The following is a 13,887-nucleotide window of genomic DNA, read 5'->3' on the forward strand; positions in this document are numbered from 1 at the left end:
ATTTCCGAATGTAATGATTTATTTTCGTTTTGATCAACTTGTCTTCGGCTGAATATTTTCTCGTTCAAAGCACATGAAGGGTGTTTAAATATTTCGTCTTACCGGTCAGCGAGGCGTCTTAAGGTTTCCTGACATCATTCTTATGTCTCCTTGTTTACATCATCATGATTGTATCCCGGCCAAATCTGTGAGTTGAGATTGTGAATCATCTTGGCGTCATATATCATGTCGTTGATCATTGAGATGTAAGCGAGACGTTTTACCTTTATATGGCTCTTGACTGGTTAGGATTCAGGTCGCTTCCATATTTCCAAAATCCAACGGGTGAATATGTCAAAACTGGTCGACACAGGCAAGTCACGAAAATGCGGAAAACTCTGTCCTGCCTCTATATATCTTAGCTGGTAATTTATATAATAAAATATATGACTAAATGACACCGCCACAATCCTGTCTATGGGTCTAGTGTAATACCAAATTGCTCTCAACAAATAATTTGCCCAAAAGTGCCAAGGTTGTGATTATAAGGCTGCACAACAATGCATTCAGTTTGTCTCTTGTGTTCATCAGAATTCACATATTGTATTGTCCTACCTATACTCCGCATAGTTAGAATCACAATATAAAAGAAAATCAGTCCTAAAAGAGAACTATATACAGGAGAGAAAAGCTCTTTTGAAACAAAGCCTACCATTAGGATAAGTAGTTGAACCGTGAAGTTGTCGTGTATACGGCCTAGTCGCAGGGTGTTCAGAGAACGTCTTATTAATTTAGAGCACACAGATGTGATTTCCATCACCAAAGATTTGTGGAGGGACTATGGAAAAAAAAGTCCAACCTCTGACAGATACCGTATCTTTTGATTAATTCACACATGTGCAATTCCCTTCTCGGCCATATACTACAGAGTACGGACTAGACAAGTAGGTGATTAGGACATGTTCGATGTATCATAAATTCGTAAAAAGCTATTCCTCCAATCAAAAATAGTACAGATGGGTAAGTAAGAGCAAAGCTAAAGTATTACACAGCGAGGAATGACCTGACCATGTCAAGCTCATGCAAACTCACGATGCGCAGTCTCATACTGTGCTTGAATAAGCTGCGCCTCGATAGCAGCCCTCTTTTCCTTCTCCGCCTCGCTGGAGTTATCCTTGAATACATGATCCATCTGCTCAAGGGTTCGGCCCTTGGTCTCAGGCACGAAGAAGAAGGTCCAAAGCCCAGCAAGTACACAGAAGACGGCGAAGAAGACATAGGCGCCGTATCCGGTGTCTTGGACAAGTGGTGGCGTAATAAGACCCTGTCGATTATTAGCAATGAACATCAATCATATTAGGAGATACTCACAATAATGAAGTTGTTGAGCCAGTTCGAGCACGTGGATAGGGCGACACCCTTGGCACGAAGGGAAGATGGGAAGATTTCTGCATGAACTTGTTAGTATTTCATATATTCTCTGGATGAGATAACTTACCTGATGGCAAGGCCCATGGAATGGGACCCCATGTGGCACCAAATGAGAACATGTAGAACAGCAAGAAGGCAACACTGGTCCAGCCCTCCGCCTTATGCGCTGGCCAGTCTGAAGAGAAGAGACCAACCAGAATTGCAATAATGATGTGCGAGAGAGCCATGAGAGCCGCACCGCCGATCAAAAGCTTGCGTCGACCGACAACATCCATTGTCCAGATACTGGTGGTTACACCAACGAGCTGGATGACGTTCAGTACTCCGGACATGATGAGCTGCATGCTTGTGTCGAGACCCATGGTTCCGAATAGAGTGGGCGAGTAGTAGATCAAGGCGTTGATACCGACAAACTAGGCATAATTAGCTCATGTCAACATCTTGAGTGTGACTGACTACTCACCTGTTGGAAGAAACCCAGTCCAACACCAATGTGTGTACGACGCCAGCAGCCACTCCTGAAGCAGTCGGCCCATGAGGATAGCTCTTGCAGAATAGCATTCTTCTTTCCGCCACCCTGCAGGTTCGGGTGCTTTTCCTTGTTCATTTCCTGGTGGAAGCGCACTTCAGCCTGGATATCCAAAAGTTCCTGGCGAATTCGTCTATCGGTGACAGGCAGAGATCGCAGTCTGCTGAGACTGTGGAGTGCCTCTTCATCACGGCCCTTTGACGCGAGCCAACGGGGTGAGAATGGGAGGATGTAAACACCGGCGGCGAGAATGAAGCCCGGGATCATCTGGAGCAGGAAGGGAAGACGCCAGGCCCACTCTCCGACCATGTACTGGGTACCGTAGGTGATCCAGAAGGCAATCACGATTCCGAGGACGATACACCACTCCTCGAGCACCAAGAGAGTACCACGGCACTCAGGAGGACCTGTCAAATTATTAGTACATACTTCAGTCAAGGTAGACACAGCCAAGCTTACTGATCTCAGAGATGTACAATGGTGCAACCATGGACAACATGCCGATGCCAACACCACCAATCAATCGAGCCACCACCAACATAGGGTACCCATACGCAGCGGTCTGAAGAATAGACCCAATAGTGAAGATAATCACAGCGACGATAATAGAATACCGCCGAGAAATTTTATCCGCAATCCAACCCTGGTTAAGAGCACCGACCAACGCTCCAAGCTCAATCATAGCCGTCAATAAGCCTTTCGCAAAGCCCGAGCCGGGGTTACCCTCGTCGATGCGCGGGAACTCGAGCAGGAACTGATCCATGACCAGAATCACTGACACGACACCCTGATCATAACCGAAGAGCAAACCACCGAGGGTCGAGCAAGCGGCACACAAGAGCACGAACGGGTTGGCCACGAGTCCTTTCAGACCGGGTGGGCCATATGGCTCCCGATCCGAGGCGATATTATCAGCATGGTGAGAGAAGCCCTCTACCACGGGGTCATTGGATATTTGTTTCGTCACGGTATCTTCCATCTCGGATATGGGATGTGGAATATGGGGGAGTGGAGAACTATGGTCTGAAGAAACTGGCTCTACGGAGGCATGCGGTGGATACTTATATCTTTTGCTCTCCTCGTTGCCCCGAGGTATAAAGGCATAAAGGCAGAAAGGCTAAGGAATCACCTCCGCAAATCGGGTTCTCTAGGAGACATGGGGCCCGGGGTGCGGTTGGTCAAACGCCAATTGGCAAAGGCCGAGCCAAGTCGGACAGAGGTAACTGGCATGCGGTTGAGACGGGTTGCCGCGGGGGTATAGTATCCATGGGGGAAGATCGGCGCTATCCAGGCTGTGGAGAACGAAATAAGATGGCTTCCATTGGTGGCTCCAGGGCTATCGATGTACAGTCTTTGCTCTGTATGGTTCTTTGTACTAGATGTCACCCTAACCTCGACTTTTCATGAACCAGTTAAAGTGATATTGGTGGGCTATCGTCTGGACAGAAGTCACTAGAATGACCCAATAAGTCAGAGGGAGCCAATCAGACTAATGCGGTCTAGTAAGATGATCCTGGTAGGCATCTCCAGGTTTCGGCGAAAAGCCCCTCAGTAACTTTCGGCCTCACGCCGAGCCTCTCCTATTTGCTGTGATTTGACTCAAACTGGCTTAAACTGGCTTAAACTGATCCACTTTCTTAGGCTCGAGGGTTACTTTAGTACTTTAGTACGGGGTGTTTCTGGTGTTTGAGTCCTTGGTACGGAGACCGCGAGCACAGGGCTTATTCTCTCTTAGCATGACGCATTCCAAATAAGCTACACCCAGGCGCGGCAAAGTGTTAGCCCGCCAGTCAAAAGAGAATGCCAAGTTCGCCGGGCATCAAAACCTGACTGCAGGATCGGGCCGTGACATTCGCACCGTGACTCCCATCCCGTGATGTGTAGACTTCATATGACGAGATGACTTAATAAGAGGGTCAAGGGTGGTCCCCCCACGGGGTAGAATATCCACATAAAAAGAGGAAATCGGAATTCAAAGTCCTTTGATATTGCGGAGTTGCGTATTTGTGGAGAGTCGACGGACAATCTACTCCACTTCCCAGCGGTGCCCAGCGGTGACTTGCGGCAACCATTTTCCCTCGCGGATTCCAGTTCCCGACCACGTCACCTTCAACCCTCTCTCTACTCCAAACCCCCCAAAATGGCGTCTTTTGTGGAAGACTTGTGGTCGAGCATCTTCACCCCGGGTCCCACCCCAACCCTTCTGATCGCGACCAACGTCGCTTTCGCCGCCCTGCAGGCGATCTTCTTCGCCCTCCTCCTAGCCACCTACAGCCTTCACTTCGTCGCTCTGTCTATCATCAGTGGTGGACTATGGTACGCCATTAACTGGTTCGCTGCGGAGGTGAAACTCGCTCAGCAAGCGCAGGAGGCCGAGAAGAAGGAACAAGAGAAAGCTACACCGGATACCGACAGCGACACAGAAACCGAGGTTGACAGGGGAGTCAAAGGGGTCAAAGAGGTCAACGAAGGCAAAGCTGCATCCTCGACGAGCAGCTCAGCTTATTTACAGCCTGACCCGAAGAAAAGACCCAGCACTGGTGGGGATGGTTCTGGCTATGGAAGTACCGACAGCGAGTGGGAGAAGGTGGACGACCAGTGAAAGGTCGAGAAGTTCAGGAGAGAGTACATGCAACGCGTCGAGAGAACTGTGTTTACAGTGTCTCCGCATCTATCTGTTTCGATACCCTGTAGACGGAGCTATACACGGATCTATTTACATCTTAAATACGCGAGATAGACAATTTGATGGGGGTGCAAACCCGACAAACCCAAAACATTGACCTCATAAGTCAACACACTCCATAGCAACGAAGATACAGAGCTACACCAACTCCCACAATATGCCCGATGTCCCTTGAACAAAATGCTTTCCACCGTCCCCCTCAACGCAGGACGTAGACGCGTATTCGGCTCCGTCTTCTCGCCCTCCCCCGCCCACTCGCTCGAGTCTGATCCCGCCGCCTCGTTCGAATCAACCGCTTCCTCCTCCACAGTCAAAGCAGACTCGCAGTCAAATTCATTCGCGACCATCGGTGGTTCCACAGACTCCGCATCCGCAGACGAAGACCTCCTCAACCACGCACGCGCCGCAGCGACCGATTTCCTCGCCGTGCCGACTCTGGGCTTCGAACCCCTCTACAAATACCGCGAAACCGATGGCAGTGAACTGCTGACGGAATGGAACCGGCTCGCGCCGCCGTCGAAAGAGGCCGCGGAAGCGCTGGAATATCTAATGCGCACGTCTCCGTGGACCTTGTTTGAATGGTACAGCAATAACATCCGGAGGCATTTCCTGATCAATTTTCGATCTGGTCTCACCGAGGTATGGATCGCGCCTTGATGAGCTTTGTCAATTGCTAAATGTTAATTCTAGCTCCTGGCGTCCCCTGAGAAAGAAGGCCTGCTCCGCACAATCGTCGATTGCTTGCAGCTCGCGCGTCGCGTCTATCTCACTCCGGTCCTACACTACCTGCTTCCACTAACGCCGCATCAGGGTGGATACCTTGCTCAATTGCAACGCGCGTTTCATACAGTGGTCTCGTACAGTTTGCCTTGGCAGCAGATTTCACCGCTGCTTGCTAGCGAGCTGACTCACGATGCCGTGATCGTTCTCGGCATTGACACTCTGGATGAAGATTTCGATGCGGAGGCCAGCGAGGATGAGATGGATGTGGAGCGCACGTATTCTGTCTCTTACAAGGACTGGACAGAGGCGATACCCGAAACTCGCGAGCAGATGATGGTTGAGGGCGAGGACCACAGAGTGACCATCGCGCGGGATCGGTTGTTAGCTTTCCTAAACGGGTTGCAGCTCGTCGGGCTCGGCGCGGATAAGGCTCAGAAGGTATTTGCGGAGGTGATGAACATCCTCATGGGGGATTTCATCCATGCCGCTTATGCTGGGCAGTGGTCGGCGCCTTCGACTGTGCCGCAGCATCTGGGCCAGTGGATTGAGAATGTCTACGCGCGCTTTGCGGTGCAAGTTCTGTCGATCATTCGCTCCGATGTTGAGTCTGGGGTCATGGATGTGAGCTTTGGCGATGTGGAGAAGTGGCGGGCAGTGGGCATTGCCCGACTTGGAACGCTTCGAGTTAGCGAGCTTTTCGATGTTGTTGTTGACTGGCCTGCGAGCAGTGGTGCGGTGGAAGATCTGCGACATTTTGTGACGCAGACACGGCCACGGGCATATGTGACCCATTGGTTCGCCTTGAATCTGCAACAGAGGCTGCTGCATCCTGGTGCCTCAACTGTTGAAATCCTACAGGTTTACATCTCGGTCATTCGAGCTTTCCATCTCCTGGATCCTAACGGAGTCCTGCTGGACCGCATTGCGCGCCCGATCAGACGATACTTGAGAGATCGGGACGATACCGTCAAGGTCATCGTTAGTGGTCTGCTGGCTGACCCTACGGCGGCCGATGCACCGGCGGCTACCAACGACACGTTGGTAGAGCTGGCCTCGGAGCTGACCAGGCTCAACCAGTACTCCATGCAGAGCAAGAATAGCGAAATAGACTTTGACGACATGGGCTGGCTACCCGACCCCGTCGACGCCGCTCCAGACTATCGCAAGTCAAAGAGTGCAGACGTCATTGACAGTCTGGTCAGTTTATTCGATTCAAAAGAGACATTCGTCAAGGAGATGCAGACTCTCCTAGCCGACCGCCTCATCCAAAAACGTCAAAATTACGACCAAGAAACCACAGTCCTAGAACTCCTCAAAGTCCGCTTCGGCGACTCCGCACTGCAGGCATGCGAAGTCATGCTCAAGGACCTGACAGACTCCCGCCGCCTCGACCACACCGTCAGAAACGACCAAATCACCTCAGGCGATCTCACACAAGAAGACGCCCAACTACACGCCAAGATCCTCTCCCGCTTCTTCTGGCCCGAGTTCCAAGATCAAGAATTCAGAGTCCCAGATGAAATCATCACCCTTCAAGAAAACTACGCCTCATGCTTCGAGAAGCGCAAAGACTCCCGCAAACTAATGTGGCACAACTCCCTGGGCCAAGTGACCATCGAACTAGAATTCGAAAACCATTCATTCCATGACGAAGTCACAACCTGGCAAGCAACTGTCATCCACGCCTTCCAAGACTCACCCACAAAATCCATTCCGGAACTATCAACCCAACTCGAAATGTCACTCCCTCTAGTCCGCAGCGCCTGTCTATTCTGGGTGAGCAAGCGGGTACTTCACGAAGTATCACGAGATACATTTGAAGTAATCGAAGTTGTCGAACACGAACACGAGCACGGCGCAGACTCGGATTCGGATAGCGAGGCTGATGAGGCTGATGCTGCGGCTGCGGCTGAGGCGGCGGCGGCTGCTGCTGCGAAGGAGTCTGCTGAGGCGGCGGCGATGGAGAAGATGAATGTTCATTGGCAGTTTATTGTTGGTATGCTTACGAATCAGGGGCCTATGCCTTTGGCACGTATTGTTATGATGTTGAAGATTGCGGTGCCTGGTGGGTTTCCGTTTAGTGATGAGGAATTACGGGAGTTCTTGGGTGGGATGGTTTCGAAGGGGAAGTTGGAGATTGCTAATGGGGGGAATTACAAGATTGTGCATTAGCATTAACATTTGCGTTGGCATTAACGTTGGCATTGGCATTAGTGTTGGTAACGGTGTCCAGGCGAAGGCGTACAATACCCATGAATATACTCGGCATGTTTTACACAAGCATTACAAAATCAAGATATAAGTAAAACACAATATGAAGTGAGAAGAAAAAAGGTGGAAAATGTTAGAAAAATGTCAAAAAGGTATCATTGCTTCATTAATTCAATTTTGCAAGATTTACTCTGCATCCAAAAGAGCAACAGGAACCTGATCATCAACCTGAATACCACCCCTCTTCTTCTCATTACTATCCCAGAAAGGCAACTTCCAACCACCCTCATGCTCAGGCGTCGCAAGCCACAGTCGCATAAGATGACGACGAGGCAAAGGAGGCGCATGATCCTTGTACGCTGTACGAGCATGTAGGATATGCGCATTGGAAAGGAATTGGATATCACCAATATCAAGAATCATGTGCAGCGATAGACGCTGGCATGTCTCTTCCAGAACCTGCAGAGCCTCGGTCTGTGCGGGGGATAGAGGGGGAATAATTCCTGCGTCGCTGAAGCGGCCGAGGGAACGGACGTAGTACGGATCCCACCTTGTTGAGTATTAGTTCCGTGATCTAATCGGGGGTTCTGGGGGAGGCGTGGTGGGGGGAAACATACTTGGTGTAAACACGACCATTCTCGCCACGCTCAAGGTAAACAACAGCCGTACGAATGAATTCATCTTGACCCTTACTCGTCTCACCCTTGCGATCAAAGTACCAGATCGGTTCAGTGAGTGTGCGTAGGATATCAGGACGTTCAACGGCAAGTGTGTTGAAGACATTATGAGAAGAGACGAGATCGGACTCGCCGCCCTCGAGTGCTTTAGTGATGCAAAGGAGACCGACGATATCGGAGTCGTCGGCGTGGAAGAACTGTCGGGCGTTTGTGCGGTAGATGCGGACTTTGTCGATTTGTGTGGAGTCTTCGCCGAGATCTTTAACGTGGCCGAGGACGTGGCCGCGAGAGTTCTGGCTTACGAAGTAGCCTAGGTAAGTGCCGAGACCCATGTAGGCGACGGCGGATTTGTGGTTGCCCCATTTTTCGACGGGGAAGCCTTTGAAGAGGATGAAGCCTTTGCCGTCGATTAGATCGGCGCGCAGCGTGTGGAGGTAGCTGGCGAGGTTGGGGAGGATGAAGTTTTTCTGGGGGGTTGGTTAGCTTGGTATGGATATGTATGTTTTTGGGTGTGGGTTTGGCGGACCTTTGAGATGCCGGTTAGGGGAGTCTTGGATTCGAGGAAGGCATCAGCGGCCGTGCTGAGCTCGGCGATTTGCTCGTCGGTAAAGACGTGTGTCCATTTCTCTGGGTTGGAGCGGTACTCCTCTGGATCCCAGACTGTGGGGCCGGTGATCTTCTTGGGGAACTTTTCGAAGGGGACAATGTGGTCGTAGAGAGGGTTGTGCTGGCCGGTTGTCTTCAAGCCATCCGGGAAGAGGTTGATGTCAATGGGAGCTGTGAGGTTGTGGGGGGCTGTTGGGAGGGTGGAAGTAGCTGCGGGAGCCATGATGTCTGTTTTATTATACCTTTCAAGGTAGGTAGAGGGTAAAAGGCTTGTGTACAGGTGGTTGAGGTAAGGTAGGGCAAAGTGTTTATATTTATAGCTTAGATTAAGAGCCCGAAGAAATCAGATGTCGTCTTCACTGAGGAATGAAGTGGAGGAAATGGCGTGCGAGACATCATTTCACCGCGTGGACCAACAGAATGCATACAACGTTGTAATGCAGAGTCGAGGGTGAGGTGGTCGTTGATTGGAGGCTCGGCAGTGGAATGGCGCAATTTGCGGGGTGCGATGTTGTGATGGCTGATCGCGAATTTCCAGGATTTTCCATGACTTGTGCCTCGTCAGATACGAAGTAATCAGATAGGACTCATGCTACTCTGAAGTCCTGGGAGATATGTATGAATTGGAATTGGAATTGGATTCGAGGTTAAGGAACTACATAAATTCAACTATAGACCAATGTACTCCCAGCTAGCATGCGTAGTTTACTTAGTATAGGGGTGAGTAAAGATATTTGAACCCACCAATCTCGGCCGATAGACAATGAAAAAATGAGTCTATTCAGATCATCTACAGACGATCGTTCCGGGTGCCATTCGTGCATTGCATATTGAACCGGCTCGTCGGGCCTGCGGGTTGGCCGACTAACATTTCCCCTTTGAGAAGGTCTCCCGTCGATCAACTGAGCCTAATATCTACATCTCTCGACTTCTCGTCCTCTCCTGTCGGGCGAGAAACCCCATTTTTGTTGTTCCTTTTTGGTCGGACCTTGGAGCTGTTCCGATATCCGCTATCTCTGATGGTGTGCTTGTCGTTATGTCCATCCTTACGCATAACGGAGTGGCACTGCACCATTAAATCCCGATCCTCCCGATCTCTCCGATGCGGACCATCGAGGAACTTCCTCCTTTCTTTGCTTTCCCCTTCATTTCTCGCTTCTCCTCGGAACTTTACTTTGATAACTTCCACCTAGCCAACAAATCTAACTTCAAGGGCCATGTTATCAACTTATCATGGTAATTAATCGCTCCCGAACATTCCTGGTTCCCACGTGCGGAACATAGTTTCAGTTTCACCCGGTGTGTTCCAACATGCCTGTTGAACAACCCACCGACTCGCATCCTGCTACCCAGAGCTTTACCCATATATCCGGGAAAGCCTGCAGGGACCGTGTGCCCTCTTTCTCGAAGCATATGCGTTGCCGAACGTCCAGGCTCAGACTCGAAAGGCGTATCAGACAATTGACGCAGATCTCGCATGAAGCACCCATCTTTGATCATTATGGCACCTGAAAAGTTCTGGTGTCTGAAGCCTAATCTCGATCTATGTCCAGATCAAATTAAGACCAAACAAGCCACACCGTCCATCTCTGGCTGGATTCAAGGTGATCGTCAAAACCCAAAGCCGTGGATGAAGACACGCCCGCGAAGGAAGAATTCGTAAAACCAACTCTGCGCAAAGATATGAGATGACTTCCCTAAACTGACCTTCTATATCAGCGAAGATATCCAGCGGGTGGGAACCCTCTGTGTTAAGACGGCATAGGCCAGGGCTGCATTTTCCATCTCTGAATACATTTTTATTTGTCCCGCATACTGTTTTCTACTCTGTTCTGTTGTCAACTTTACTTCCCTCCCTTCCCATGGGACTTAAGAGCAAGCAGCTCTTGCTCTACACGGTGGCTTCCCCAGCCTGGAGTATCACGATACCTATTGAAGACCAGGCATCCCTCACTGCACTTCTCAAGCACTCTGACACCCTAAAACACCAGGTTTCAGGCTCTGCTTTGAACATCACTTTCGACTCCGTTCCATCATGGCGCCGGTTAGAAGATACAGCAGAGAAGAAACCGAGAAAGAAACCACCGAGTCAACAGCAAATTGTCAGCGGCAGAAAGACCGTTCGAGAACCGAAATATTTCTATTCCTATCCTAACAGTCGAGAATACAGGTTCATCTCATCGAAATTGTGAGTTAACCGGGGAACAAGATTCCTTCCTTCGCTCCCCTTAGGCTACACCGCAAATTCCTCTTTCATTCTGGCCGTTTCAATCTGTACAGGTGTCGAGGTTCTTAATCAGATTCACGGGCATTGAGACCGTGTCCCAGCTCAATGAGGTCCAACGAGAGAATCTCAAACTAGAAAAATTGAGCGGTTTACTGTCCCCGATTCGGCAGGCTTGAGCCAGATATCAATGACAGTCACTCGTAGTGTTCAGTATAGGCTGTCAGTATGTTTTGTTCAACATTTGGACAGTTGACTTGACTTGACTTTGCCCCAGTGATGGCGCTGAATCTCACACCAAGCTGGGATCTCGGGAACCCATCCATCTACTTACTGTATCGAGTATCATGCCAGGAGTTGATTTGTTCCTCGAAATCTGAAGTTCAAAGGACAGTGGAGAATATATCCTGTGGTATTCTTGGGTCAATAATTGTATGCATCTAAATATTCTTATCGAGGTCTAGATGACAGTCGGAGCCGATGGAATATTGAACGTTTCAAGTTTTCCAAGGTTCGAGCCACGCAGAGCAAATTGAAGCCTTCAAGCCATGTACTTGTAGTTAAAGTCACTACTGCAAACTTATAGATTCATATGCGGGCCATAGGGCGAGCCACTGAAAGACAGCAAAATTCGTAGTTTGGTCCACGGGTTGATGCTCTGGAGACGTTCCTGAGCCAACAGTTGACAGCGAAAGTCTCCACCGACAAGGATTTGTTTTCCTAATTGGGCCAGCTCCACTATGCGATTATTCACGGAAATTCTTATCAGGTAGGAGCATGCGAACCCCATCGGATTCATGAGTCACGAAATATCTATAGAATATCAACTATTCCTCTCAACTTACTCCAAAGTCCTCCATCAGATTAAGTCCACATGGCTCACATCCACGTGGCCGCGCTGGACGCAGACATCCCCTGCCACTCCGTATACAAAGAGCGGGGTCAATGGAGTTCGATGTTCCGCACCCTTCTCCAAAATGCCGCCAATCGCCTCAACAAGTCCGAAACACAAAGCAAAATCTCCGTACATGTCACGGCCTTCGACGCCGTAGGCGGTTCCCTACCGCCGCTCTCAACCCTCCGGCAATCCACCTCCGAGCCTCACGCCGGACCCTTAGGCCCCATCGACGCGATCCTAATATCAGGGTCCAGCTTCTCCGCATACGAGGACCACCCTTGGATCCACAACCTACAGTCCTTCGTCAAAACAGTCTACACAACCTACCCAGAAGTCAAAATCTTCGGCTCCTGCTTCGGCCACCAGATCATAGCCCAAGCCTTACTGCAGCACGCTGATGCAGAGGTCCAAGTAGACGAAGTCTCCACACACCATGTCGAGCATTCACCCGCCGGCTTTGAAATGGGTATTCATCCCATTACCCTCAATCCGGAATTCACAGCGCGCTTCCCGCCTCTCGCGCGCGCTGCCCCGTTCCGTATCCAGCTGATCCACGCCGACGGGGTCGTTCCTACCCCCGCGGCGCTGGAGGCTGCGGCGGGTCCGGTCGTCTTGCCGACTCCGTGGTTGAATGTCGGGAGTAGCGCGCAGTGCGCTATCCAGGGACTTTATAACCCGGGTCGGGTATTGACGTACCAGGGACATTTCGAGTTCGATACGTTTGTGAATAGTGAGCTCATGCAGGAGTTTGCGAGGAGGGCGAATTGGCCTGCTGAGGATGTGGCTTCCTATTTGGAGCAGATTAATCGCTCCGCTGTTGTTGGTGGGGAGGATGATGATGATGCTAAAGCGGCTGCTGAGGCGGTGCTGCTTTTCATGGTTGGGGATCGGGTTGTTAGTAATGGATTGATGACACCTCCGTTGGGGTGAGATTCTAATGTGGCCACTGGCCAGTGTATCATGGTCCATGTACTTGTACGATACACTTGTACAATGTATGATCAAGAATGGGCGTTTATGTCGGGTCTTCCATTTTTGAGTCGAATCTTGAATCTTGAATCCCGAATCCCGAATCCCTTGGAGGCGCATGTAAGGGTTGAGTTCTACAGTGTATAGAGTCTCAGCCACCCCTAGTGGCGAGGTAGTTGCCTTGGACCCTGCAGATGCAGCTGGTATGCTGACAGGGGTTCAGAAGATAGAAATAGCAGTGAAACGGTGTCGAGTAAGATTGTCCAGGTGTATTGAAATAGCGGGGACGAAGCTCCCCACATGTGGAGCTTGACAGATAAAGGGCTGTTCAGTACGGAGTACTTGCAGACACATACATATTACTATGGGATTGCGAGTATCGAACTTGAGAAATCTCAGCAATCTCAGACTTTTCCCGGTTGCTGCACGGCCAACCAGAAACGGTATGGTGTGACAAGTGTAGCCAATGAGAGTGAAGATGATTGGCAACTGAGTGGGGGCCAGTCCGAGAACGACCAATCAGGCTGCTTTGGGATGCTCTTCGGCATGTGTCGGTTATAGAATGTTTCACTGTATTTACCGTTCATCCGGGGGTTTTTCAAGTAGAAGCTTGATGGAGCTTGAGCTAATGGTAGCTGTAGGAGAATACTCGCTAGAACAGATACCACTCTAAGCTTGTCCTAATAGGCAACTTCCCCTAAAATTAGCTCTCTCATTTCCAAGGTCGCAATTCCCGTAACTTACCGATTACGCTGTAACGTGGCGCTAGTATCGCCACCCGGAGCTCCCCTCCTTCGCCAGCTTCTGGAATCTTTTGAGCTTCTGGGGAGAGCTTTGGAGGGGCCGCTGATAGCGCCTATCGCCTCCCCTTTCTACTTCCCTTTCCCACAGCTATACTCGGTCTTGGCTGGAGATCTCGATGTCGGAAATTATTTTAGAAAATAGTCACCTGCA

General features: G+C 50.2%; 5 protein-coding genes across 5 annotated transcripts; 3 read left to right on the top strand and 2 right to left on the bottom strand.

Moving 5' to 3' along the window:
• Nucleotides 1-1,057: 1,057 nt before the first annotated feature.
• Nucleotides 1,058-2,918, bottom strand: N7506_003737 (sugar porter family MFS transporter; the record flags this gene model as incomplete). Its single annotated transcript, XM_056953032.1, has 5 exons — nt 1,058-1,303; nt 1,351-1,427; nt 1,478-1,823; nt 1,874-2,346; nt 2,399-2,918. 5 exons carry the CDS (start codon nt 2,916-2,918, stop codon nt 1,058-1,060), a joined length of 1,662 nt encoding a protein of 553 aa, XP_056814724.1.
• Nucleotides 2,919-4,079: 1,161 nt separating this feature from the next.
• N7506_003738 (V-type ATPase assembly factor PKR1) lies at nt 4,080-4,541 on the top strand (the record flags this gene model as incomplete). The annotated part of the gene is made up of 1 exon (XM_056953033.1): nt 4,080-4,541. The coding sequence occupies one exon, from the start codon at nt 4,080-4,082 to the stop codon at nt 4,539-4,541; it is 462 nt and encodes a 153-aa protein (XP_056814725.1).
• A 264-nt stretch (nt 4,542-4,805) lies between these two features.
• Nucleotides 4,806-7,520, top strand: N7506_003739 (anaphase promoting complex subunit 2; the record flags this gene model as incomplete). The annotated part of the gene is made up of 2 exons (XM_056953034.1): nt 4,806-5,264; nt 5,316-7,520. The coding sequence occupies 2 exons, from the start codon at nt 4,806-4,808 to the stop codon at nt 7,518-7,520; spliced, it is 2,664 nt and encodes an 887-aa protein (XP_056814726.1).
• A 225-nt stretch (nt 7,521-7,745) lies between these two features.
• N7506_003740 (TauD/TfdA family dioxygenase) lies at nt 7,746-9,065 on the bottom strand (the record flags this gene model as incomplete). The annotated part of the gene is made up of 3 exons (XM_056953035.1): nt 7,746-8,109; nt 8,177-8,703; nt 8,763-9,065. 3 exons carry the CDS (start codon nt 9,063-9,065, stop codon nt 7,746-7,748), a joined length of 1,194 nt encoding a protein of 397 aa, XP_056814727.1.
• Nucleotides 9,066-11,940: 2,875 nt separating this feature from the next.
• N7506_003741 (type 1 glutamine amidotransferase) lies at nt 11,941-12,894 on the top strand (the record flags this gene model as incomplete). The annotated part of the gene is made up of 1 exon (XM_056953036.1): nt 11,941-12,894. The coding sequence occupies one exon, from the start codon at nt 11,941-11,943 to the stop codon at nt 12,892-12,894; it is 954 nt and encodes a 317-aa protein (XP_056814728.1).
• Between the last annotated feature and the right edge of the window lie 993 nt (nt 12,895-13,887).

The sequence above is a fragment of the Penicillium brevicompactum genome (assembly GCF_028827555.1).
Source record: "Penicillium brevicompactum strain IBT 35665 chromosome Unknown utg000002l_segment0_segment0, whole genome shotgun sequence".
Classification (NCBI taxonomy): Eukaryota; Fungi; Ascomycota; class Eurotiomycetes; order Eurotiales; family Aspergillaceae; genus Penicillium; species Penicillium brevicompactum.